Genomic DNA, 27397 nt, shown 5'->3' on the forward strand with positions numbered 1-27397 from the left:
ACGGAAGAGATAGCGATGGCCCCTCCTGATTACTATTTTTGAACGTCAAGCTAGCGCGAGAAGAAGAACATGACAGTGGCATCAGTTATAACCTGCTAATCAAGGTTCAGAACTAATTGTGATAGATATCTGGCCGTTCATCCTCTGGTCAAGAATACGAGAAGCAAGGCTGAACTCAATGAGAATCCCACGAGGCCCAACAGACACTTCTGACTCGAGACTGTGGCACCTCACCGAGTCATACGATGGGATAGATCGAAGGTATCCTAGAGCGTGTTTTGGGAGGGGTTTGAGATACGTACATACATAGGTAGGACTGGTGCACATAGTGTTGAAGTCACTGGATGTTCGATGCCCTAAGAGTCGTAGTAGTCGTAGCTAGTGAGTGGATGGAGTAAATATAGCAAAAGGTGCATATTTAGTCTCTTCCCCCTCGACCGGTGGCTGTCCCCCTCCCTCTTCCCTGCAACCAAAACCACACCCCCGGAACCAAGGCAACAAAAGAAGAAGAGTTAAATAAAAAAAAAAAGGGAAAAAAGAAAAAAAAAATAATCAAATCTCCATCACCGGACCCCACATTGGTTCTCTCAACGTTCAAACCACTTCTGTCCATGGCCTGGTAACTGTCAAGCTAACAATGGTTGAATTGACTTGCGCCATACCCTGGCACCAACCCATTATTGTTTAGCATCAGAATCATCTTGTGTGGTGGCTTCGCTTTCAGTTGCTTTAATCGGCCACTGAACATTTACTATCGCTGAAGCCCATTTACTCGCCATATCACCTAAGCCCAGCACATGGTATCGCGAAGGATCAAAGGCAAAGGGCAAAAATTACCGATACATATACGTCTTGGGAACGCTGGTTTATCGCTTTCGTGCGCTATCATCGCTGGGGGCTCGATCAATATCGGGTTGTTTAACTTGCGTTTCTCTCGACAACAATACCTGAGCCAGTATACTGAAGATCCAGGTTGCATGGATTGCAGACAGGGAGCATCTGAGCCATTCGTCTGCAAATATTGCTCCTCTGGTCTGAGGCACAGACATATTTTACTTCCGAAAGGCACACCAGACGTTGAAGCCACAAATCGATTCTCCTCTCGTACCGCCAGTCATTGCTGGTCGATGACACAGCTACTTTTCCCTTATTCTTTCTAGGCCTCCCCGCGGCAATCGACTACGTTGCTTTTCATCCCGTGTGGGCCAGCATGTCATACACATGGAGTTCTCTGTTCACTGGTTCTAAGATCTTGTTCTACATACTCTTTTGGGGTTCTCATATCACTGTGTTTGCACTTGGATGGTATGTATGCCGGTCTATATGGTCTTGGGATTGGCTCGCTGAGAATTCTTAGGTATTTCCAAGCAAACAATTCGAAATTAGATGCCCTCAATGCCCTCCAATATTCTGTCTGGATCTCAAGAGGTGCAGGCTTAGTACTTACATTCGATGGAACCCTGATTCTGTTGCCAATGTGTAGGAACATTGTCAAAACTCTCAGGCCTAGGATCCGATGGCTACCGCTCGATGAATCAATATGGTTCCACCGCCAAGTCAGCTATGCTCTGCTTATCTTTACCATTCTTCATGTTGCCGCCCATTATGTCAAGTAAGTAAGGGCCTAAAATAACCCTCCATAGCTCTAACACGCAATAGCTTTTATAATGTCGAGAAGGACAACATTCGACCCGTCACGGCAGTCCAAATACATTTCACTGAAGCAGGAGGGATTACAGGTCACGTAATGCTCTTGTGCATGATGCTAATGTATACTACGGCTCATCACCGGATCCGCCAACAGTCGTTCGAGACCTTCTGGTACACTCATCACTTATTCGTGCCCTTCATGTTGGCCCTCTACACTCACGCTACGGGTTGTTTTGTCCGCGACTCTACAGAACCATACTCACCCTTCGCGGGTGAAGATTTCTGGAAACATTGTATCGGATACGAAGGATGGAGATGGGAGCTAGTAGCAGGTGGTCTGTACCTCCTCGAAAGGCTCTATCGTGAGATTCGATCTCGGCGTGAAACGGTAATAACAAAGGTGATCCGTCATCCATACGGTATGTTTACAATAGTTCGTTCCATGGTATTTTGCGCAACACATCGATGAGCTAACAATCAAAATAGACGCCATGGAGATTCAATTCCGTAAGGAGAGTATGAAGTACAAAGCCGGCCAATGGCTCTTCATCCAAGTCCCTGAGGTGTCGAGCAACCAATGGCACCCCTTTACCATCACCTCCTGCCCGTTTGACCCGTACATCAGTATCCACGTCCGGCAAGTGGGAGACTTCACACGAGCCCTCGGCGACGCCCTTGGATGTGGACCAGCTCAAGCCAGAGACCTCGAAGGACTGGACCCTCTCGGAATGTATGAGGTGGCGCTTGAAAACGGGCAAAAGATGCCTCAACTCCGCGTCGACGGACCGTACGGAGCCCCAGCCGAGGACGTTTTCGAAAACGAAATCGCTGTTCTCATTGGAACTGGCATCGGCGTCACACCATGGGCATCCATCCTAAAGAACATCTGGCATATGCGCGCGGGACCTAACCCACCCCGTCGTCTTCGCCGCGTCGAATTCATCTGGGTCTGCAAGGATACCTCGTCCTTCGAATGGTTTCAGGCTCTCTTATCCTCACTCGAATCTCAGTCTGCCTACGAGGCAGCAAATGAAGGGCGAGTGGAATTCTTGCGCATTCACACCTACCTCACACAACGTCTAGACGACGATACTACCGCTAACATTTACCTCAATTCCGTCGGCCAGGAGGTCGACCCCCTCACGGAGCTGAAGAGTCGGACCAACTTCGGCCGTCCAAACTTCCAGCGCCTCTTCACTGCCATGCGTGATGGTCTCCAAGACGGGACATACATGCCTGGCTTATATGCCGAATTCGCAACGCAGATCGGAGTGTATTTCTGTGGACCTAATGCCGCTGCTAGGCAGATCAGGGAAGCTGCCACGGCATCGGCAACTAAGGATATTAAGTTCAAGTTCTGGAAAGAGCACTTCTAATCAGGGTTTGTTTTGGATAGCAGAACCGGGTCTAGTGGCTCTGGTGGTTTTTTGATGAGTTACGAGTTTTCTTTATCGACAATGCGAGTTGCGTGTCATTGAACTAGTGTATGTACCTGATGATATGCAATGCCCTGTACAGTAGACCAGTATATAGTTAAAAATGGTTCCCTCTTCAATTTGCCAGGGTGATTAGTTATGGTATTCCTTCCTGTATTTCATAGCCTGAGGGCTGATATGATACACTTGATAGAATAACAGGTTGTCATAGTTGCATTTGTTCATCCTCACTATCGGCATCTTCTGGCATGGCAATTGGTAGCCCCAACGCAGCTGTCTTCTGCTGCATCTCCGCCACAAGCTCGTCCACCTCATCTTCGATATCGACGTGAACCCGCAATTCCTTCTCTATCAGGACATTATACACACTTCGTAGCTCAAAGAAGTTCATACCATCACCCTTCCGTGATGCGCTTGGATGAAGCTCTCGAACGATGTCTGCCCTGAGATGGCTGAAGGCAAGCATGATGAGCTCTTTGGACCAGGGACAGACACGCATGCCACGGTAGAAGACATCTTTGGCACGATTGATGTCGTGCTGAGATAGCTCAAAGAGGATGTAGAGTTTCCAGAGTGTGAGGTTGGAGCGGGCGGTGGAAATTGTGTTATGGTGTGCTGAGGTTGATGGGTCTTTGTCGCCAATAGCCTTTTCGAAAGCCGCACGGACAGAGTGTGGTGTAGAACCGGCATACATAGGACGATTTAGCTCGGTGAAGATGGAGAATAAGTGCGATGTGATTGGTACTTGGGTTGTGAGGATTTGATCGGCTCGGTTGTGGGCTTTCGTCGTTATGTCCATGATGGTATCCCTGACACGCTCTTCGATGCGGAACCGAGATTCATTCCAAGCAAAGAGGGACAGAAATATCGTGTTATGGGGGAATAGGGATATGCTATCCGTCAGCAGAGCACGGATCTGGGAGGGCTTGTATATGTTGCTTGTGCGGGCGTGATAGTAGAGGAGTCTTGCACGGGCTTGGTGAAGGAGTTCAGTAGAAATGGACCTGAACGATTCGAACTGTGCTGGCATTGTTGCAAGTCTGTTGAAGGCATTGCTGTATGGCTGAAGGGCTTTATTTAGATCCCGGGAGTTAAAAAGGTACGCTAGTATTGCTAGACAGTCCGTGCAGGCCACGAAAGTGTTGGCTTTTTCGGCTGCAAGCGAGGCCTCTTGGTTATCTGACAGTAGCTGCTTTGAGTTAGCCTAGTGGCAAGAAGTAAAAAGGAGTGTCTACTTACACTTTGAGTCTTCAGCAGGTTTGTTGGGTTGAGTATGTATTGATTGGGATCCACTGGAGCCTTCAGGCTAGGACTGCTCTGAGGCATAGAGCTGAAGAGATAAGATACATAATCTAAGCTGCCAGCTTCCAGCATCTCCCATATACAAGTATGCCAAAGGAGAACAGCATCGACCTTTTCCTCAGTAAAAGTCTTACTGTTTTGGCTCATAGATAGAGTGGTTTCCCACACACGGTTGGCGGCCTCCAGGTTGCCTGACCGACGTTCAATAAGAGCATACACATTGTAGAGCCACAGGCTGGACGGCCGCTTTTTGAGTAAGAATTTCGCGTACTTTGCTGCCTTGCTGCGGTCACATGCAAACTCCACCGCAATCGCATACGCAGCCATATGGTCATTTTGTGGCATTGCCTCTACCAAAGATCTCAATACCTTGGAAACCCAACTAGGGTCGACATCGGACCGAGAGTTCAGGGCCGCCGTAGCCCAAGGACCAATGGAGGAGAACCATGCTTCGTGGTCCGCGAAAAGAGTGTCGAATGAATGAACAAAGTTCTGGAAGTAGACCGGCACAGAAGCAGTATTTCTAGCATCGGTGCCGTATTTAGGAACCCAGCGATCAAGCGTGGAATCAGAGCTGCTCATGAATTCATTCCGCAAGAAGCTGTCGCCCATCCAATGATTGGTTGTCTTCGAGTTGCTGGAAAATGCAATAGGAGGAAGATGACAGAAATATAGAAAGCTGTCAACCAACACGTCTGTTGATGCCAAACCCCATACAAGCGATAGGACCTCCGGAAGATCGGCCGAGAGAACTACACGATAGGGATCATCGTTCTCTTCATCTAAGCTGCGAGCTGGAAGGCGAGCGTTGTGAATTCGTTCCCGTTCGCATGACACCCAAGACGCGAATACAGACTTCGAGTTGACTCGATTTTGCGGTGTGAAGGATCTGGCTCCAAAAGAGTATTATGGCCGCTCTGCCAGCCCTTTGCGCCAACTTCACCAATACGCACAACTTCAGAATCCCAGAAATCCATGAAAGCCGACAGCACCTCCTCTCGAGCTGTGACAGAATCCATTGTCCCCGATTGAAAGAAGGTAAGCTCTAGAATTGCTTGCCACAGACCTACTGCATGCTCGGTGAATCCTGCTTCCCGAATGAAAAGGGTCAAGCGAAGGAAGAGGTAGACTTGGACGTGGGCTTTCTCCGGGCTGTCGGATGCAGACCTGTTCAATCTCATACAGTCAATAAACGTGGCATAGCATCGTTCGTAAGTAAAGTCAAGAAATTCAGTCTGTCGGAAATCAAGGTATTTGACCCAAAGGCTGATGAAACGAGGGTTTGATTTCAGTACAGCCTGCCACCGTGCTGAGAGCTTTTTCGTGTCCCAAAGTTTAGCACCTTCTTCTAGAAGACCGAGTAGAAGAAGATCACGAGAAGCATGTTCCCCAACCATCTTCAAGGCTTTCTCATAGAGGGATATCTTGATATCGGCTAGGCTCTTCTTTTCAGCAAACGTGAGGGCTTTCGTTTCTCCTTCAGAGCCTTTCAGAAGAGATTCCTGATGCTTGACCAGGTCAACCCATGCACGGACATCAGTTGGATTGCGCTCAACATTCCTGGACAGTTCGACATTGCGCTGTTTGATCTCTCTATCAGGGTCGACTCGCACCGTCTCGTCACCACTCAAATCGGTGTCTGATACTTCTTCCATGTCACTGGGAAGGTTATCTTCATGCTTCGCCTTTCCATGAATTGAACGATAGCCATATCTCTCATCATCCGACCCCGCATGTCCTGAGGCATCGCTGCGTTTCTGATGCACGGAAGCCGTAAGTGGAAGATAATCTTTCGAGGCATCTGCAGCAGCATCTAACGTAGGCGTTGGTCGTATCCGAAGTAGTTTCGTTCTCTGTGTGTTCACTCCAGATATTATACTCTTCGACCTTGCCCTTGAGCCATCGGAGCGCCAGGCATCTGCCTTGATGATCAACGCGTCTCCTTCGGCGGTATCTCGATCGATCTTGTAGATTGGAGGAAGGCCTAGCACGCTACCTCGACCTATCCGGTAGTAGAGCGGAACATTGTAACGATGAATAGTACCGTATATGACATTGTATCTATCACCTTTACGGTCCACAACATATAGATCTGACGCCTCCTCTACCTTCACGGTGTCTTGCGGCACCAATCGGTGCTCTGGAATAAGCTCCCGTTCAGAGTGAGACGCTTCCTTATGGCCATGACGAATGTCTTTGCGCTCTCTTCGACGATCTCTAGAGCGGGAACGGTCTCGGTGATGTCTGTGTCTTGAACGGTGCCGTTTTGAGTGGTGTCTGTGCCTGTCTTCTTTGTCGGAGCTGTCGCGACTGCGGCGCTCGGGAGGCCGATCAGCTTCGGGTGGAGGCGCTGGTCGAGACTTGAAGCTGGCGAACCGAGGGATGGACTTCTTCTCCGGCTAGAAAAAAAATCCATTCCAATTAGTTTCAATAATAGATCAATTTTTCCAAGAAAAGGGACCAACCTGAGAGCTAGAGGAATCCATGCTCCTGAACGTGAGGCATCGTGAGGCTTGAAGATCAGTTGTTTGGTGGTTGTCACTGGAAAAACTCCGCCTCCGCTTCCCGTAATTTTTTCTGGTTGGAGAGGCGGCAGTAAAAAAAAAGCTACTCCGATCACCCACCGTGCCGGCGTGAAAAAATAACCCAATACGCCTGGGGAGACTGAATTGTTGTTCAAGTTTGAGAAGTGTGTTTCTGAGGGATGGGTTACTATTGCAAATACGGTTAAGAAACAATTTACGCTTCAAGATGGCATCGTCCCTCGCCGCGCAGCTGTCGCAGATTGCGGCAAACTCGACCAACCAGTTAAACCTCAAGGCGCAGAGGATAGCGCATTCACAATCTTTGATTTTCGATAGAAAGGTCGCCGGGTCCCAAGATTTCGATACGATCTATGATATATGCAACGAAGGTTTCCAGGAATTATGCGAGTTGGATCCCCGCTTTGCGCAATTCGAGCGCACGATCTTCAGCGAACAGAGCAAGGCGCAGGAGCGAACGGAAATGAACGCTGCCCAGAATAAGGAGCTGGATGCCGTTTTGGAGACTTTCCTTGCCTTGGTCGGAGGGAAATTATTGCTAAGTCCTGCTGTAAAGGCTGTTGACTGGCTCGTTAGGCGTTTCCGGTACGATTGATTCGATCGATTGACCCCGAGCTCCAACTGTTCGACAACCATGGGCTAACGGAACCTGCAGGATACACGAATATAACATGGAGTTTACAATCCTCACATTCCTTCCATATCACACCACCCCTCTGTTCTTGAATCTATTGTCGATACTTCCAGAGGATCTGACACCGACCTTCAAAATTCTCAATCCCTATAAGAGAAGCTCAATCAACCCCCCGCGCCATCCGCTCGTGCACAGTGCTACCACAAACAAGCCATTCTTCGCAGCTTTAAATAGATACACCATCCAAGTCAGCAGGGAACGAGCGGGTCACCATGCGCTTTTGACATTTTGGGCGGGTATCGTAACAGAGTCTGTTGCTGGAATGCTGGATTCGGGGCGTTCCGGTCGACGAAACATTGAGAAGGAAAACCACGACGATATCATCATGCGAGTTCTTCCGGTATTGAATGACGGGTTGGCTATGAAGGATGTAGCAGAGCTGGTCATCGGGTGCTACATGGTTTGCGTGGCTATTGCACAAAAAGCTTCTTTGCACGACAAGGTCCTCGATAGCTTGATGGAGGCTGTGGCAGAGTCTTGGACGGAAGAAACTGTGAACTCGGGTCTTGTCTGCTTAGCCGTTCTTGCACAGAAGAAGCCAGACACCTCGTTACCAAAGCGTGTTTTCAAAGCCATCCTTCGATTGGAGAACCCTCTTCAGCAGTTGTCCGAAACCTCAAAACAGCACCGGGCATCTCAACTACTACTTGGATTGGTGGCAGGCTGCGTACAGGACCTCTCGAAGCAGAAAGACACAGCCCGTCTTGATTTCCTGTCGCTTATGTTCGAGAGTGAACTGTTAGGAGAGTCTGAATTGGGCAGTGGCATGACCTTGGTCTTGCGCGCTAGTGGCAATGCTCATAAGGATGGTGTCATGTCTCTGGATGCGCAGACACATCTCGCGGATCTGGTACAGCACTTCGGCCGGTCGGAATCCCTGCGTCCTATCTTCCAGAAGACCGTTGCGGAGTCATCCTTTGATATTGCTGCTATCGAACAAAATCTGCAAACAGTTATCGAGTCTGCACCCGCTCCCAAAGCCTTGGAAGACGTGGAGATGGAAGATGCGGAGAAGGAGGAGGAGCAAGATAACTTCACACCGGCTCTAGAGTCTCTGGCGGGTAGCTCGTTCAAGGGCTCATATCTCAGTACCCAATCCATCCCAGTGTACGATAGCCTTGTCCGGACTTTTGGTCTGGGTATTGGGTCTCAAGAGAAGCTTGATGCCTTCGCCAGCCTGCCAGCTCTTGACAAAGCGAACGCTACAAAATCTCCTCAATATCTGTCTTTCTTTGTCCGGGTCTTCTCCGGGTCATATCCCATTGGTACCAGAGTGGCTGCATTGAATATGGTCTCTTCGTTCCTCACTACCGCTTCCATTGACGTGGATCTCCAAGCATTACTGCCTTTTGTCTTAGTCACTCTTGCCGATCCCTCAGAGCGAGTTCGTCGGGAGGCTGCTGGCATTTTGACTATCATTGGTAGTCTCCATAAGAATAAGAAGGGTGATGCTCCAGGAGGCGTCTGGGCCTGCAACACAATTTATGGTCAAGACAGTCAGCCCAAGAATATCCAATGGATCCCGGGCCGCGATTTACAGAAGGTTTTCGAGCGCGCTTTGCTTCCAGGATTGGAAGAATACGTCATTGATCCAGATCATATCGGTCGAGTTCTCGAGGCTACTCTGCGTGGCTCGTCCGTTTCGGACTCCGAGTCGTCTGAGCTTAAGAAGGCTGTTCGATTAAGCTTTTTCACCTGCCTCTGCTCTCATGCTGTTCATGTTCCGCTCTATGCGCCCAAATTTGGTTTGCTAAAGCTTCTTAACCGTGTTGAAAAGGCTGGTGGAACGACCCGTACTAAGGAACTTGGGCCGCTACTAAAGAGCTGGAGAGAGATGGATGGACAGAAGGCTAAGGATGTTTGTGAGAAGGAGCGAGTCCCTGTTTCAGAGATGCAGAACCAGATTGTCTTGACGGTGACACCAAAGGAGAGAGACGCTATCACCGTGCTTTTATCCAACGTGAGCCCGTATTCGGAGTCCCTGAGTCCTTCTTTCGTCGGCGCAATCTTCGGTCGTATGAAGGATGTCTGGCCTAAGGTTCCTGAAGATCGGCAAGTTCTTGCCGCGGAGAATCTCTTTGAGATATCTATGGAACAATCAGATTCGCCTCTGGTTGATGGTTGTAGGGACGTCCTGCGCAGTGTAGAACTTCCGGGAGCCGTGCTTTCTCAATTCCTCCAGAAGATTCCTGCCACGGTCACTGATATGGAAGGTCTTGGGCCGGCTCCCAAGAGAAGGCGCACCAGCCAGAGTAATATGGTCGCAATGACCGTCAAGGATGAGGCTACTCTCAGTGAACTCATGGAGAAGATGACCTTCATTCTGGAGTTGGTAGATAGTTCTTTCCCTGAGACCCACCCGGAACTGGCTGACGGCTTGTTCCAAACCCTGGCTGCTCTCCACCACTTCAAGTCTCAAGTTCAGTCAGGAATGAGTTACCTGCTCAGCTTGGCACTTGGCAGCTTGCTGGCTATTGTCAATCGCTCGAAGACCATTGGTAAGCCACAGTTCGATACCTCCGTTATTCGTGCCGATCTGGTTGTCGATTGTGTCCGCACTACCGACAGTCCTCAAGTGCAGAACGCAGCCCTTCTCTTGGTTGCGGGACTGTCTGTCATTGCTCCTGAAGTGGTTCTTCACAGTGTGATGCCAATCTTCACTTTCATGGGCTCCAGCGTGCTCAAGAAGGATGACGACTACTCTGTTTCCGTGATCGATCAAACGATTGACCAAGTCGTCCCGGCCCTCATTCAGTCATTGCGTAACCAGAAGCGTGACGTTGTGTCAGGGACATCCGAGTTGCTGCTCAGCTTCACCGCTGCCTTCGAGCACATCCCTTCACATCGCCGCCTCCGACTTTTCCACGCCCTTATTACGAAGCTTGGAACGCAGGACTTCTTGTTCGCTGTTTTGTCCATGCTCGCCAATAGATATTCCATGGATAAGGATGTTTTGATCTTGATGACGGGCCTGGTATCGGATGCCAATGCTCCTGTTGAACTTGCCACCTACAGCAAGTATCTCGGACTGGTCAGCGACTCTCTCAAGTCGAAGCCTGGTATCTCACAAGTTCTCCTTGGAATCGGAAGTGACGACGGCCGTGAGCCTCAGAAGGTTGCCGTTGACCTTCTCCGGGCTTTGGCCTACCTGTTTAGGCATTCTTCTCTCAAGTCAAAGATGGCCAAGGCCTTCACAACAGAGGAAGGTGATGAACCTCAACAAATCCGCGCCCTCTTCTCGCAGATCCTGGAACAAACCTTGGCAATTGGAGACAACATGCAGGACATGAAGTCCGTCGGCCAGGCAAGTGGTGAAGTTCTCAGTGCACTGTTCGGAACCTTATCGCTCGTCGATTTCCTCGACACGATCGAGGTGTTGCTTGAGCGCCCCAACGACGAACTCCGCCGCAAGGTTCTCCGGCTCCTGGAAGGCCGGTTACGCCAGAACCCCGAACGTGACAGTCCTTCCCAAACCAGGATGTTGGACTTCTTGCCCGTCTTGGTCAAGATTGTCGAGTCTTCGCCAGACATCCTGCTCAAGCACGCTGCGGTGGCTTGCATCGACCGCATAGCCGACAAGTATGGTAAGAAGGACCCGTCGAAGGTTATCCCTGCCGCCAGGGTTGTTGCTAGTGAGGTTTGCATCGGACAGGAGGATGACCGTATTCGCATCATGGGCGTGCTGTGTCTTGCCTCTATGGCCGAAGTCCTGGGCCAGGCCATGATCCCTGCCCTGCCGGACACACTCAACCGCTCGCTGGCCTTGCTTGAATTGAGCTTGGAGGATGGCAAGGAGAACACAAGGTTGCATGATGCTGTTTACTCCCTGTTCTCAGCTCTTTTCGTCCACCTTCCTTACATGATCTCCGCTTCTCATCTGGACAAGGTCCTTGTACTTTCGTACAAGTCCGCCATGAACGATGAGTGTGAAGAAGAGAGCCGGCAGGAAGCACTGAGACTTATGGCCAAGAAGGTTGATGCGTCGGCGACATTCGGTGCAGTCGACCGCAACTGGCAGCATGCGGTGCAAGCCGGACCAGACGCTACGAAGGAAACTCTGGAAGTCGTCAGCATGGCCATTGAGAAGCACCCGAAGTCATCTACCGCGAAGAACCTCCCTGTAATCACCAACATTCTTTTCAAGGCGTTCGATTTGCGTCGGGAGCAACTCGCATTAGGATCGGATGCTACTTTTGACTTGTCTGATGTAGACGAGATCGAGGAAACCATCAATGAGGTCACAATCAAGATGGTTTACAAGCTCAACGACTCAACCTTCCGTCCTATCTTCACAAAGCTCCTCGAGTGGGCAACAACCGGCGTTTCAAAGAAGGATACCCAGGGCAGCCTGGCCCGACTCACGACCTTCTACAAGTTCCTGCAGGTTTTCTTCGGAACTCTTCAGGTAAGTAAAATATGGTTCCAGACTCTCTTCAACCCAATCAATCCTCTTCTAACGAACCACAGTCCATTGTCACCGGCTATGCCAGCTACATCCTCGAGAACGTAGTATCAGTCCTCGGCAAAGCCAGCCCGTCCAACCCCAACACCAAATCCCTCTGGTTGGCAGCTATGCGCCTGCTCAAGAACGCTTTCGAGCATGACCAAGACGGTAAGCTGAACGACAGTTTCCCAACCCTAACACAAGCAGATTAACTAATGCAACCCGAAACAGAGTTCTGGCAATCTCCTTCACATCTCACCAAAATCGCAACACCCCTAATCTCCCAACTCGCCCACGCCACTCACTCCACAACAGCAACCCTAGTCATCAACGAAGCCATCCCAGCAATCACCGAACTGGCCGTGGCAGCCGACTCCACAGACAATCACAAGGAACTCAACACAGTCCTTATGCGGTACCTGCGTCCCTCAGCCGGCCCCACCGGCAAAGCCGCCGGCGGCGAGAACCCGCACACGCGTCTCGCAGCCCTCAAGACGGAACAGGCGCTCACCGAGCAGCTGGGCGAGGAGTGGCTTGCTCTGTTGCCCGAGATGCTGCCGTACATCAGTGAACTGATGGAAGACGAGGACGAGAACGTGGAGAAGGAGGTTCGCAAGTGGGTTAAGCAGATCGAGGACGTGCTCGGCGAGAAGTTGGATGATATGTTAACCTGATGTGCTTTCCGATCGGGACGAAGTCAAGTTTTCAAAAAGAGGTTCTGGGCATTTCTGGCGTTGGAATTCTGTTCTTGAGTGGAGATGTTCTTTGTGTATAGAAAAGTTGGCTTGGTTTTGTTGTTGTGCCCTTGAATATATAATTCATAGATTTGGTTCTACCTACTGTCCAGTAGAAATTTTTTCAACATGTCCCCTGTCCATCATCCTCTGTTGCAATTTATATCATAACCCTGCAGAAAGATAAAAAAAGATCAAAACACGAACATCATGATACAAGACCCCTTGTTCCAAAAAATAGGCTGTATACCCCTCTCCATGAGGTTCTATATCTTGATCTACAACACAGCCGCCCAGTCAGAAAAACACTTCATGCAGTGAGATGAAAGAAAGGAAAAGCAAATAATACACGTAAGTCAAATAATTCACAGGGGACAGGTAACCCCTGCCCTCCCAACCCTAGGTACATCTAGAGCCTTAGTCTTGAGGTCATGCAAATCCCACACTTATTATTCCTGTCCTATTTTCACTGCTTAAACTCATTTTAAGAATAGCCTGAGAATTTTGGGTTGGAATATCCGGTTAATTCTCTAAGAGATATGCTGGTTCTAGTGGAAGAGCTAAATGAACAGAACTCCGCAGTTGTTCTACTGATTTCATCCAGGAGAGAGACGCATCTTATATCATGAATAGCGAATCAATATTGTCTAATCTTAGCGAGGTATTAGGAAACGGGATACATAGGGGTTGAACCCTTAACTTGATATAATGATTCAGGTCAGAGGAGTAGAATGAATGGCCAGAACTACCACCAATGCTCCTCATGCTTTCTGATCAGCTTTGAAACCATCCCGGACATTTGCGTATTTCGACCAGGAGAAATCGATATAGTTTTCGGATTTTTCCAAAGCGTCAGTGCCACCGAGTTCTCGAACCAGCTGAGCCATATTAGCCAGTATACCGTTTCACCATTAAGCAAGCAGGTAGGTTCGAGGGACAATAGAAATGAAGGAATCAAGACATACTGTGTCAATAAGGCTGTTTTCCCCAACTCTATCCATACTGGTCTCCCACCACATTTCACCTGCAAGGCCTTGCTTTTTGATATAGTCCGCCTTGGCTATGGTCGTTTTCACCGTATCGTAGGAAACATACATCTTGTTTTTCTCGTCATAACTATAACTGGCCCCTAAATCTGGTAGTTCAACAACGTTTGCGTTAGCCAGTGGCAGTACCTTGTAATGCCAAACTCCGGCATCCGCCATGCCCGTCCCAACACCAACATAGGGTTGGCCTAGTCCAGTAGTGTTGACGAATGCACGGCCGTAAAGCGGTATTCCGAGAACAATCTTTTTGGGTGGCACGCCATTAGAGGTATAGTACTTTATAGCATCATCTGTATTGGCGGGGTGGTTTCGGGATTAGAGGAGTTGCCATAGAGGTTAGCTGCATGACCGGTTGTTTTTACCCAAATACCGACGTAGTCGTATGCCATCAGGTTCCAGAGATCGAGATATTTATCCATCCCAGACATCCGGAGAACCTTGTAGTTTGACGCCCCTGAGACTTGTCGTTAGTTCTCTTCTTTTGTGTTTTGAAGGGACCACACGTACCAGCTGAGCAGGCGATGGTGAGGAGGAACCTTTTGCCATTCGTATGCTCCTTACTGCAACTGTCCAGCTCCTGTTGGTCTGTTCTTAGCGGTGCCATGCAAGAGAGGCAAGAGAATTATTATTGGAATCGGATTGTCATGTATTTCCTGATGTATACGCAGCACATACTTCTCTTACTTCCTTCAGGAGAGATACCATATCTTCTGCACTCTCTTGTTTGGGATACTATATGCTATCAGCCTCGTGAAATGATAAATAAAATACATAAGATAAAGAGAAGGAGAGGGAGAGATAGATAGAAGGGAAAAGCTGACCTCCCAATCGATATCCACCCCATCAAATCCCACGTCATGCATCAACTCGACAGCCGTCCGGGCGAAGGTCTTTCGATTCGCCTCAACATTGAGAATACCAGCCCAACTTTGTGAGTTTGTGTACCCACCGATCGACAGAAGGACTTTCAGATGTCTGTTCTTCCGCTTTAGGAGACCCAGCTGTTTGACGCATCCGTAGACATTGTCTTTCTCTGCTTCCGTTGGGTCTCCGGGGAAGTGTTTATCATAATCTGACCATTGACCCCATAGCCTCACCTCACCAGTTTCGGTGATGTTCGCAAAGGCGTAGAGGACGTGGGTGAGTTTGTCGACGGGGATATGCTGCGGATAGTGGCCATTGTATATGGACTACGCTTTCATGTTAAAGAGGTCTTCTGTGCTGGTTTGATAGGTAATGATTACCCAACTTGCATAGTAGGCCATGGACATATACCCGTTCTCAGGCTCAGAAGTATTAGAAGTATGATGTTTATCGTTTGTGTGGGATGAGGGCAGCACTGGTGAAGCATGCAAGGCCCCAGAGGAGGAGGAAGAAAGTTTTCATAGTGAAGGATAATGCCAGTGAGTGTCCAAGTATATCTGCTTGAGGAGACTAGCCTGGAGGTGGTGTTGATAAGGAATCCATGTTGAACTTATAGTCACGTCTGATATCTGTATAATGAACGTCAGCAGTTTGTCTAATACTGTGGGGGTGGGGGGGAACAAATGATGATATACTTGAACGGCTTCTATAAAGACGCACATTCCTGCTTTTCTTTGTCAAGTGACAGGATACTTGGGGATTATATTGCTTTGTATGGGATTGTGTTCCACGGATGCTTTGTTCAGCGGGGCTTTCAGGGTACGTTTCCAAGTTTGGTGATAGTAGATACTTGAATGTATCAGAAAGAGGGTCTTTTGTTCAATCCACCTTTTATGAAGGCACCGAGAGGAAGGGGGCGTGACCTGGAGATAGAGTGATGCCTATGATTTCAGGCGAGTAGGACTACATATAGTATCAATTCAGGTATTCATCAAGTTAGTCTATATTATAACTCAAGTATTCTAAATTAGATTAGGCTCAGTGCAAAAGACTCCAAACATGATTTCAGAACCTGGCGATAGCCGGATATCTCGATCAAAAACGCCTCATGCGCTATTGCTATGCGAATTTCATACAACAAAACAATCCGGGTATATTCAGACAAAACACATTTTCTCAACGCCATGGAACACAGAACTTTTAGATCTCGTGAAACCCTCTGCATCCGCTGTTGAATGCGGGAAGACTTTTAACAAGCAGTCCCGACGCCTCCAGTATTGACCCTGGGGACTCGGGCAGTAGACATCAAATCGATCGAACGGTCAGGAGGCAGGATTGGGCCTTGGTTCTCCGAGTACTCTGGTGGCGCCACCTGGACCACTGTCGGGGGTGCGACGCTGCGGGGGCTGAAGAATTCGGCATTAACTTCATGCTGGGTGATCTCATGCTCAGAACCCTTTGTCTTTGCATCGGACCGAGACCGGCTTGTGAGTTGGATGGGGATCTTTAGCGTTGCCGTCGGGGTCAGGATATTGGCGTTTGGCGTATGGTACGAGATGCTGAGTTCGAGGCAATATATGCGAGAGATCAGACACGAGTGGAAGGTTGGGACGAATGCTCTCGTCTTGGGAAGAGTGATGGGCACGACGACTGATGCGGTATAGTAGGTTTCTCCGGTAAAAGACGCTGATGGACCGGTTAAGGACTCCGAGGATGATGACGACTCCATCGAGTCGCAGCGACTGAGTCCCCGGGGGCTGGTATGCTTCGTCCACTGTGCAGACGCCACGCACATGGTAGAAAGGGGGACGGTCTCGGTGTAACATCCTTGACCTATCTGTGCCCAGGGCACATTTCGGGGGGAAGGGTAATCACCCCAGGGTTCTGCACTGAACAGACTGGATGCTCGGAGCTTACTCCAGATCGTGCCCAGGCGGGGAGGTTCCTCATTGCCCACGGGGTCGAATCGTAGATGTACTGTCGCAGCGGTGCTGACCGAATCAGTGGCCTCACTGTTTGGTGGGCACAGTTGCACAGGCTTGGGTTGTGACGAGGCGACGACTAGTCGACCTAACTTGCCTCTCATGAAACCGCGCTTGACGTCTTTCTCCTTCCGAATGCAGTAGCTGTCATCGTCCGTGATGTTTAAAGGCGGCTCCTCATCGACGGCCGGAATGATCCGCACCTTCTTTCCTACCGAAGCCAAGGCCTTCGACGGGGCATTCTCTGGCTTGCGTTGCACGCTAACCCGGATCAAATACGATATCCGGCACATATCTGGGGCTAGGTCATTCAAGAGTGACCTGCCGTCATTGGCCAACATGGGATCCCCCAGAGAAGGTGGGAGCAGGGTGTGAGAGCGTTCGACATGGGTGTTCGTCTTTGCGTGGCTACATACATGTGGCAGCAGACGATCGGGTACGACAAATGTGAACGGAAACCTGTAAGTGCGTCCGGCCTCCAGCACACGGGGCATAGGATAGGCAGAGTCCTCAATCGGTTGGCGAAGTCGGAGGAATGTCTGGTAAGCGCCTGTACGTCCTGGCATCGCTACACGCTCCACGGAAGTTCTCGATGTCCCTGTATATATGAGTCAAGGCTCCCTCCGGCGTTGAGTGATCTCTCCTGTCTGGGACTTCCTTACCCTCAAAGGTGATGTCAACATCATCAAAACGAGTATCACGGTCTACCGTTATCACTGCCGTCCCCTCAATACGATCCTTGGTGGTATATGAACTGACAAGCCCTTCGGCCTGTCCGGCGAGCTCGATGTCGACCTTCGGACGCGACTGCGTCAAGGACTCCAACGTGCTGGAGCTACGAGTGACAAATGAGGTCATTTCGGCTGTATATCACAACGTAAGGGGATAATACAGAGAGAAATGCTCCAGGATATTGTGGAGAGCGCGTCATGCGCAGCACCCCAGACCGATAGTGAAGAGGAGAGGTAGCTACTGAGCAGAAGGAATTGGATTGCAGCGTGGAGAGAAAGAAGAATATAAAAAAGAAACGAAGGGAGACGCCAGCTGCAAGAGAAAGGTTCTAAATTGAATGTAGGGATGGGGTGATGGTTGTCGTTGGGTAATAGTAATGGCTAGCTGTGGAGATAGTTTGATGTATACTTGCAGCACACTCAAAACTAGATAACAACGATGGATATCCTTTTGAACGGACCCCCGGCGATTTCAATATTAAATATTAAATACCTAGCTCATAACTAACCATCCCCCTTCTCTTTCTCATCGGCCATGTCAATACACAGGGCGCAAAATGAGTCACGCCTTGAGCAAAGAAAGAGAGAATCCATTGATCGGTCATCTTCAGCACGTGTTGACGATAATCCACTTGTTGGACAAAAAAGGTAAAAAAAATAGAAAAAAAAATTTAAAATATTAAGACCGAACCAACAAACTCACACACCGACCACATGAATGAATGAATATTTTCATAGTTCGTCTCCATAACACGAATTCCGGCCCAGATCCACTTTTCCCAGCGATTGGTCCAACTCCCGATGATCCTTTGCGCCCTTCCGTGACATTCAGTGCAGTCACCTCCAAATCCCGGATAATATCAAGCCTTAAGCGATGCCGACCTCACGCCCTGTGTCATATTGGTCATGAACTTTACTCCGGAGTAAGAAGGTATTCCCCCCCGTGGGACAGGGAGATTCAGGGGAAGAAAAGGATAGTTAATAGTAAGCAGCCTGACAAATATGTAGGTTGGTGACGATCATCAGACCAATAGTTTGGCATAACCCTAGCTAGATAATACCCTTTAATGGGAGTTCAAAACTCCTTACTCTCCAGCATTCCCAACCGGGTCCCTATCGCGTGATGATCGTAGATCTCACACCATCCTGAGGAGGGTCTTCTGATGGCCGTCTGCCCCCATAAACTATTCGTCAATCATTGCCCATAGTGCGTGTTTTACGGGTTCCCAACCTTGAGACATGTGTGACCAAGGCAAAGAACGACCACAACAGCTTGGAAGACGATTGTTGATAATCAAAGTCCTCGTATACTAGTCGTTCCGAGTACCGAGAAGACTGAACTAAAGAGTCTAGCCCATGGGATGAAGCGAATAAGAACGTTTACCCGCTCCAAGTAACTTCGTGTTGTCGCCAGTCGACCGTTTAGCTCTGCGCCTTACAGCTTCGGCTCGAGATCCACTTTTTTCTTCGTCCAAGATTCTTCGCCAAGGGATCAATCGACTTAATTTATCCCATTGGCCGTCCATGCGTTTTCTTGGTCTCGATGCTGTCATACTTCAATTATTAATCCTGACCCAGCTGTAACAGTTGAACTCAAAAAAGAATCACCCTGAAGAGAATCTTGAATTCTTCCCCTCCCCATGAAGAAGAACAAATGGAATCCCCATCGAGTCGACCGACTTCATTTCCTGCTATATATCCCTCATTATCATTAGTCACTCCTCCATCAGAAACCAGGAACGAAGGTACGCTATTTCACTGTCTCCAGCCGTTTTTTCCACGGGACCGCGTCTAGCCGTGGCTAAGCGACGTCTATGAGCCGACCGCTACGGTATGCCGACGGGAAACTAACAATACTTGATAGCATCTTAAGTGATACGATATAATAATGGTTTCTAGCGCTCGATGTCGCCATCTGTGAAAATTTTTCTTCTCCTACCCCGGCCCGGTCCCATTTGCCCCTTCTTGGCAGCCATTATGGAGAAGTTTCGACCGGAAGCTGGGCCAGTTAGTCGCCCGAAGAACGTAGAGCCAAACCATACAATGACCTCTCGATACACCCTTAGCCCTAACAGCTGATCTTATAGAATAGCATTGGAGAAGGAACAGGTTTAAACCAAATAGAGTCTGATAGTTCTCATGGAAAACTTAGCTGGGGATAAGAAAAACAGCTCGATAAACTCTAAATCATGATTCCCCTGCAGATCACAAGCAGCTCTAGCAGCTACAGGCGGTTATTCTAGGCACTGCTGGCACTCGGGCCACCTCAGACTTTCAGCTGCGAAATTGTCTCAAGATCAGCGAGTTTTTGTACAAAAACAGAGTGTGTTATGTCCGTAGTCTCTATTCGATGCTCGAGGTACCCCTGGATCACGCTAACGAGGTAGTGTAGATACCGTCCATCATAGACGAGCGCAGTGGGATGTGTTACCAGTGATTGAAAACACAACCGCATGAATCTGAAGTGTGACATCCTGGTAACTCTCAACTCGAACCATAGTGTAGTAAAGCAGGATATTGCTCATCGCAAACTCAGGATTGCTCAGAGAACCGAAAATCCGTTGTCTGCTTGTACTATGCATGGGCTTCGAAGAAGCGTCAGGCCTAATACTTACCATTAAGGGCTCATACAGGGAAGTGGTCATAGCTGTAGGACAGTAGGTATGGAAGCTCCTGGCACTTGCTGTGGTAAAGCTTGGATGTGACACAACCGCATCATGATGAGGAATCTACCTGTAGTTACCACAACAAAGCATATCCTTTGACTAAATCCTCCGTGTCAAGGCTAGCTAGTCGAATGTTCTGTAAATTCGAGAGCACAGAGCAAACGGCATTCCTGGTAAAAGGCCTTGGGTGTTAGCAGAAACGACCGTTATTGCTGTAGAAAAACGACGATAATAACAACATCCTTGAGGATTCGTTTCTCATTTGGGACCTTAAAGTAGAAAACAAGTAGGTACGAATGGCCTTGTTTGCCGATCAGTGAGCCATTCTTCTCATAATGTTTGTCGTGATAGTGACATGGGATCCCAAGTGACAGCCGGCATTAAGAGATCAGGCAATCTGGACCACACTGGACATACGGGATGCTGGTGCGTAGTCTGATTTATAAAAGAGACATGTAGAGGCAGCGACTGAACATTGTATATTTGGATAAATTGTATATAGAACGGTTGTTATCGCCATGGAGGCACAATCAAGGTGCGGGAGGATGACATTGACTAGAACTAAACTACGAGAGACCATACAAGAATAACTGTCCCGACGGATAAATTACGATTCATATCTGTGGCATGCAGATAAAACCGTACTCAAAGATCGTCGAGGGCGTTAGCCTCTTTCTTGTCTCATACAGGGTGAACTCTGAGAGTCCATGCTGCATCCAGCTCAAGATCAACCAAGTGAGGCAGAGGACCGAGCGAGGCAAGAGACGTCAACATGCAGATACATACGATACTGCGTTCTCCCTATCTCTATTGGCAAAGTTGAAAACGGAAGGCACCAGGTTTTACGGTAGAAGCTGTACATGATGATATCGATTATCGGGTATCTAAGAACCCCGGTACAGTAAAAAGAAGCCGCTAGACGCCGTGTCCGCTAAAATCAGTACGCCACTCTCGTCCGCATATCCTACACAGGAGTTAGTTGATTGTTCACACAGCATGGTACGAGGTAAAACATACCGAAATCTTCCGTTCAATTTCTCGCACTGAACGGTCAAGTTCCGCAGCAATCATCATCTTCGTGTCATTAGGTAATAAGAAATACGTCTCACATAAGTCACCGTCAATGACGCCCTTAACAGGTGCATAGTAACTCCGGTAAATGAGGTGGTCCCGTCCAGCAAGGGGAGGGTTCTGTGCTGCCAATTGCATCTCCAGGTTTTGGAAGAAGTCGACGTCCTCTCGGCTGACAAAGGGCACGAGCATTCCAATAGTACCGTGGAATCCGGACCAGACGAGAATGTCCCGCCCACCAGCTACAAGCTGGGTCTTGTGCAAGGTGGTCGGGATGTCCTGGGTGTAAACATGGATCATCAGCTCCAGACGGTTGGGCGTACCGTGGAGATAACCACGTTCATGGATCAAGTGTGCGCCCGATCCATCCTCATCAGCCTGCTCGGATATTTTCTTGGGACACCGCAGCATCCAGATATTACCAAACTTGTCACCACCAGCGGTGGTTTCATAGTCGACCATCGTCGTAGAAGTCGTCCAGCGCGAGACAGAATCGTCCACAAATGGAATTAAAACATTTTCTTGATACTTGTATACGACATACGTAACACTCTCACGAACGTCACTCACGACAATTCTGCTGCCTTGCGTCTGGAGGCCCACAATCGTCTTTGGCACCACTTGGGCATTACACTTCCTGAGAAGTTGTTTCATTCCCAAGTCATAGATCCGGAGCATCGAGCCAATACCAGCAACCAGTCGGCCTTGGAAACCAAGAAGAGCGAGTGGAGGTTCTTCGACCTTGGTCTTATGGATAAACTCAAGCTCTCTTCCATCTTCTTGGAACCTGTAAATATGGATGTATCCGCCGGCAGACGATGGAGGGTTAACATTCATATCTTTTGCTGTTCCTACAACGAGGAACGTCTCATCGTCCTGACTAGTGAAGGGAACAGCTGCAACACTGACAGCAGCCTCATTTTCCTCAAGTTCAATTGTCGAGACAACAGATTTGGCGTGTACTGGGTCGACAACCTGAATACATGAGGCCCAGTGACCAGAACCCCGTGGATATCCAAATTCCTCGGGAGGTAGCACGGTTTCATCACCAGTACGTGCCTTGGAATCCTCTATTAGTTTCGCCCTAGTGGATGGTGACAAAACATTGTTGTCTGATTCAATGACATAAAAAAGTGGTTGCTCAGGGTGTTTCAAGAAACGGCGCGGCGTGTAAGCGAGGGAAATCGACTGCTGCAGCATGTTGTTGTCAAGCTTTTCGATGGAGAAAATCCTATCCGCATCAGTTAGCAAATGCAACTATTCGCAAGCAGCAGCTGACATGTAGTGTTCAAAATAAAATTGATCTCAGTAGGAACAATTGGAAATAAAATAATAATAAGCTTCCACATGGGTTTTCAGGTCCCATATTCTCATCATACGATCAGGGTCAACGGAGGAAAGGAAACAGGGAATGCATCATACCGAAGGTTTTGGCCTTGAATACCAACCATGCCTTCCAGACACTGCTCACTCGAGAAGTTCCAACCCCATTCAAGTGGGACGTAATCCAAGGGAGTAAGCATGAAGCCCTTTGTCTGAATGTCTGAATAGCCCAGCCAAGGACGTGAGCTCAAAGCCAGAACGGCAGTTTGCCCTTGAACAGAGACATGGAATAGCTTGACGGGCTTCGAGCCCAGAAAGCGTGTACGCGTATCGGACAGTTCGCCGGTCACCTCATCCAGGACTGTTCGAAGGTAGACGCCAGAGTACAGACCGATGTGAAGATAGAGTGTCGTGCCGCCAGAACTGGAATCAGACATGGACATGATGTTCAAGGCAGACGGGGCTGCAGTGAGGGCCTGAACAGACTTGTTTTCCAGGGTGGAATCAGGGTCCAAGCTCAGAATGCGGACTGTGGAGTCGTCACATCCCACAGCTAAGAACGAGCTGCGAACACGACCTTCAGGAACCTCTCCGAGACTGAGACATGTCACTGTGCCAGACATCTGGCGCCGTTCGTCGTATTCAGCAAGGGTCCCATCAGAGTCCATCTCAAAGTACACGATCTCTCCAGAGCTCAGTGCCACCGCAACTTGGCGCTCATTCGTTGCGGCAGCAACGATGGACCGATGTTGAGGTGCAGGCCACTCATTCACCCGACGATCGACCATAATATGACGAATACCCCGGGGGTGAATTTGGATTAAAGAATCCTCCCCAAGCTGTTGAACGGCGAGAGTAGGGGCAGATGACAGAAAGCCAGTATCAGTCACCTCCTCCACGGTTTCGCCGATACTGAGCACAAGAGTGCCATTCGCAAAGGAAAGGACGATGTAGGCATGAAATTCATCAGCCCGAGTCAATTTGGTAGTCCAAACAGCTGAAGGCACACTGGGGAGTTCTGAATCAACGATTTCAGAGACCTCTAAGCCGTGCTTAAGCGTCCTAAACGTGCTACGAGCACCAGTTCCAGAGATAGTATAGATCTGGGGAGCGTCTTCTTCGGAAAGGTTGGCGATCTTACTATCAATCAATGGATTCAAGGAGTTGATAGTCTCAACGAGATTTAGATTTTCTGCACTTCGAGGTCGGAAGTATATGGGCTCAAGTGGGACAGAAGGATCTGGAGAGAAATTCTCACTGCTGAATTCGATCTCCTCGTCATCATCACCGAGCTTCTCGAATTGGTAAAAGTGATGATTTCCTGCCTCACTGGCAACATACAAGAAACCACTCTTGAGGATCAACAAGTTCGACGCGACGGGAACCGTGTCGAAGTATTTAATCTTCAGTCTTCTCACTTCGCCAGTCAATTGACCATTGTCGTCTTCAACCATGTCAATATTCAGCTTGAAAAGGTCGCCATCTTCAGTCTGGAGGAGAAAGAAAAAGGCACCCCTCATCTTGTGCATCACACCGGCCGTAACGAACCGTTTACGTTCGGGATTCTCTGTTGGGCCACTACGCCTAGGAATCGGTACCCTGAAGGCATCTTGGTTTGAGTGTCGGTAGGTGACGCTGTCCTCAGCACAAACCAGGACTCCGCTAGGGCCATCGGCGCCTCCGGGGACCTGGAAGAGCATCGAGGATGTGCGGTCGACAGGGTCCGCCCATTTGCGCACGACGTGATTCAGTCCAAGGTCCAGTTCGTAGTATACCAGAACCTTCTCAGCTTCTTCGAACGCTTGACCCGTAGGATCCTGATCAGACTCCGAGTAGTCCACCTCAAGCGCCGCGAAGATCGGGTTTTCATACCCTACATCCAATGCCGACATCGCAAAGACTAGTGTCTGTGGCTTGTGTGCTTCAAGCGGTGATGAGATCGTCAACTCGGCCTGCGAGTTCCGATTCAGAACGTAAACAAGCTTATTCTTCTCCACAGATGCAATGAGACAAGCTCTGCCTTTCGGATCAACCGCCAGATATTGGCCGGGAATCACACGACGGACACCGGATTTGCCAAACGTCTCCAGGTGAATACGGTTGAACCGATTCTGGGAGGGCACATACTCAATAATAGTGATGCGTCCAGAGTCAGAACCAATGATGATGTAATCTAGATGCACCTTTCAGCAAAAGTCAAGGACTAGCACCCAGCGTCAACGTCGCTGACCGGGGCACGTCCCACCTCCAAGGTGGTCGACTCGGCAGTTAAGGATCGTGCTGCCCGGAAGCTTGAAGAATCACTAAGATGATCTCGGAATCACACCAAGGGGAATGTCGAACATACCTTTATTACTCCCAGCTAGTCGGAAAGCAGCCAGAGAGCGAATGATGCCGAAGACATCTTGGGAAAAAAGTGGGGTGACTTTGCCCTGGGTGGGATCAGGTCGATGAATAGTGAGCTTTGACCCCGACGCGGTGACAATCTGTTGTTCTTTGGTACCCGCAAACTGACCCAGGATGGCCTGTGTAACAGCAGTAGGCGGCTGGATTGTCAGGGAGTACATGAACATATGCGAGGTGGTAGCCATGGTGAGCAGCTAGGCTCCTTCCAAGCCTGGATCAGACAGACGATGCTATGTGTTTTGTTTACTGCAGAATTGCAACCAAAGTTGACTTTAACGTGATACCATTCCCATTGCTGCAGATACAGAGCTTGAGGAAGAGGACTCTCGAGAACGAGTGTCCTCGCAATGGGTTTGCGTTGGAGTCTTGAGAGCAAGACGCGACAGTTCACCCGATTGTGTCCTGAGAAGAAAGTGAAAATTCCGGTGGGAAGAGAATGAAGCTACTCTAGTTTGACCTGTTTGTTGAGTATCACGTGTTCAGTATTGGTAATACCTCGAACGTCATTTCCTCACGCACATTACCCCGATTGATCGTGGTATGTAAGTTACTCGCAGCGCAACAGGTCTATCCCGCTCTCCGAAAAGGCGGACGATGGGTTTCTGCCACCTTCTACCTTTCCGTTCCGACTGACGCTATCAGTAGGTATTGGCTGTGCCGAGAAGTGGCATTGTTCACTACTTACTGCGGCTATTCCATTGCTCACTTACTTTTTACCCCATCCCCATCTTACCTCCTCTTGTTCTCCGACAAACTAATTGAATATATATCACCACCCTTCACTTCTCCGGGCGGTGGTTTTGTGAAGACCCTTAATCTAAGCCCCTACCTCCCCTCAGTCCACTCGCCGAAATTACGTTATAATGGCTGATGACACCGCGACGGCGGAGGACTCTCCCATCACCTTCAATATCAAGTCTTCGAATGATGCAAAATTCACCATCACTCTTCCACAGTCTGCGCAAGTGTCAGAGTTGAAAGAAAAGCTTGCGACGTCGGAATATGCAGATACTCCAGCGGAGCGTCAGCGCTTAATCTACTCGGGAAGAGTGCTGAAAGATAATGAAACCCTGGCTACATACAAGATCAAAGATGGACACACCATCCACCTGGTAAAGAGTGCTGCTAGCAATCAGCGTCAGGCCGGCACTTCTCAGACTGCCTCGGCATCTACGCCGTCAGGCACCTCTGCTACTCCAGCCACTGGTGTCCCCACAAACCTTGCGGCCGGCACAGGCAACAACCCACTGGCCGGTTTGACCGGCGCACGATATGCTGGTTTTGCGCAACTTCCAGGAGCTGGAATGTTTGGCCCAGATGGTGGCGTAAGTGATGAGCGGCGTAAAATTTAACCCATTGAATGGTGCTAATCATGATGTTTAGATGGGGCCCCTCCTGATGCCGACTCTATGCTCCATATGCTCGAAAACCCTCAATTCCAGTCTACTATCAATGAAGCTTTACAAAACCCAGCGATGATTGATATGATGATTCAACAAAACCCCATGTTGCGCGAAATGGGTCCCGGCGTGCGGCAAATGATGCAGAGCCCTGAATTCCGCCGTATGCTTACCGATCCCAATTCGCTTCGCCAGGCGATGCAACTTCAGAGAGCCATGGGTGGCGGTGGTGGGCTTGGTGGCGGTAGCGCATTCCCTGCCCCGGGGGTTACAAACACAACACCAGAGGAAAGCCAAACCGGCCAAAATAACAACGGCGCTACTCCTGCCCCTGGCGCACCCGCGTTCAACCCATTTATGCCTCCGGGCCTTGGAGCTGGTAACCCTTTCGCTGCCCTTTTCGGAGGTAATCCAGCAATGGGCGGCGCGAACCCGTCCAGTGCTTCAACTGCGACGGGTACCGGTCAAACTGAGACTGCACAGAGAGCCGCTGGAGATGCTGCTGGGGGAGATGCTACCACAGGAGAGGGTCAAAATCAACAAAACGCTCAGAATCCGTTCGGGCTCCTTTTCAATCCCGCCATGCTTGGGGCACAAGGCGGTCAGGTTAACCCTTTCAATCCCCAGCAGAATCCTTTCCTTCGCGATCCCGCTCTATTATCGCAGATGATGCAGGCAATGGGTGCACCGCCAGGAGAAGCTGGCGCAGGTGGACTTGGCGCCAATCCCTTGGCGGCGCTTCTCGGAGGCGGCGGATTTGGGACCCCCCCTCCACAGGACAACCGGCCACCTGAAGAAAGGTATGCGGAACAGCTTCGCCAGCTCAATGATATGGGTTTCTATGAGTTTGAGAGGAATATCGAAGCGCTCCGACGAGCAGGTGGCAGTGTACAAGGCGCAGTGGAATATTTGTTGAGCCATCCTTCTTGAGTTCTCCTACCGATCTGTAATGGCGTGTTGGCCAATGGCCTTCTTTCGTGGAGCGATTGTTTTTATCGACGGCTTCTAATTTATGACTACCCTGTCTGCATACTCTTTCGGATATGATATAGGGGGATGCTTTGAAGGCTTTCATGTAGGGAATGTCTCATGACTTAGCAGAAAG

At 49.4% G+C, this 27397-nt stretch overlaps 7 protein-coding genes across 7 annotated transcripts; 3 read left to right on the forward strand and 4 right to left on the reverse strand.

Moving 5' to 3' along the window:
- Window positions 1-1210: 1210 nt before the first annotated feature.
- Window positions 1211-3026, forward strand: ABOM_001374 (putative NADPH oxidase (NoxA); the record flags this gene model as incomplete). The annotated part of the gene is made up of 4 exons (XM_022528504.1): window positions 1211-1305; window positions 1358-1612; window positions 1660-2069; window positions 2137-3026. The coding sequence occupies 4 exons, from the start codon at window positions 1211-1213 to the stop codon at window positions 3024-3026; spliced, it is 1650 nt and encodes a 549-aa protein (XP_022393789.1).
- Window positions 3027-3291: 265 nt separating this feature from the next.
- On the reverse strand, window positions 3292-6874 carry ABOM_001375 (uncharacterized protein; the record flags this gene model as incomplete). Its single annotated transcript, XM_022528505.1, has 4 exons — window positions 3292-4275; window positions 4326-5182; window positions 5245-6787; window positions 6854-6874. The coding sequence occupies 4 exons, from the start codon at window positions 6872-6874 to the stop codon at window positions 3292-3294; spliced, it is 3405 nt and encodes a 1134-aa protein (XP_022393790.1).
- A 265-nt stretch (window positions 6875-7139) lies between these two features.
- utp10 (snoRNA-binding rRNA-processing protein UTP10) lies at window positions 7140-12743 on the forward strand (the record flags this gene model as incomplete). The annotated part of the gene is made up of 4 exons (XM_022528506.1): window positions 7140-7516; window positions 7587-12030; window positions 12093-12237; window positions 12301-12743. The coding sequence occupies 4 exons, from the start codon at window positions 7140-7142 to the stop codon at window positions 12741-12743; spliced, it is 5409 nt and encodes a 1802-aa protein (XP_022393787.1).
- Window positions 12744-13564: 821 nt separating this feature from the next.
- Window positions 13565-15120, reverse strand: ABOM_001377 (glycoside hydrolase family 18 protein; the record flags this gene model as incomplete). Its single annotated transcript, XM_022528507.1, has 7 exons — window positions 13565-13681; window positions 13769-14139; window positions 14220-14303; window positions 14357-14426; window positions 14525-14581; window positions 14671-15039; window positions 15094-15120. 7 exons carry the CDS (start codon window positions 15118-15120, stop codon window positions 13565-13567), a joined length of 1095 nt encoding a protein of 364 aa, XP_022393788.1.
- Window positions 15121-15962: 842 nt separating this feature from the next.
- On the reverse strand, window positions 15963-17553 carry ABOM_001378 (arrestin (or S-antigen), N-terminal domain protein; the record flags this gene model as incomplete). Its single annotated transcript, XM_022528508.1, has 2 exons — window positions 15963-17293; window positions 17358-17553. 2 exons carry the CDS (start codon window positions 17551-17553, stop codon window positions 15963-15965), a joined length of 1527 nt encoding a protein of 508 aa, XP_022393782.1.
- Window positions 17554-21029: 3476 nt separating this feature from the next.
- On the reverse strand, window positions 21030-25077 carry ABOM_001379 (DDB1/RSE1 family protein; the record flags this gene model as incomplete). The annotated part of the gene is made up of 4 exons (XM_022528509.1): window positions 21030-21056; window positions 21110-22394; window positions 22586-24659; window positions 24834-25077. The coding sequence occupies 4 exons, from the start codon at window positions 25075-25077 to the stop codon at window positions 21030-21032; spliced, it is 3630 nt and encodes a 1209-aa protein (XP_022393783.1).
- Window positions 25078-25755: 678 nt separating this feature from the next.
- Window positions 25756-27222, forward strand: ABOM_001380 (ubiquitin domain-containing protein DSK2; the record flags this gene model as incomplete). Its single annotated transcript, XM_022528510.1, has 2 exons — window positions 25756-26221; window positions 26276-27222. 2 exons carry the CDS (start codon window positions 25756-25758, stop codon window positions 27220-27222), a joined length of 1413 nt encoding a protein of 470 aa, XP_022393720.1.
- Window positions 27223-27397: the final 175 nt, after the last annotated feature.

Source organism: Aspergillus bombycis (assembly GCF_001792695.1).
Source record: "Aspergillus bombycis strain NRRL26010 chromosome Unknown contig00005, whole genome shotgun sequence".
Lineage (NCBI taxonomy): Eukaryota > Fungi > Ascomycota > Eurotiomycetes > Eurotiales > Aspergillaceae > Aspergillus > Aspergillus bombycis.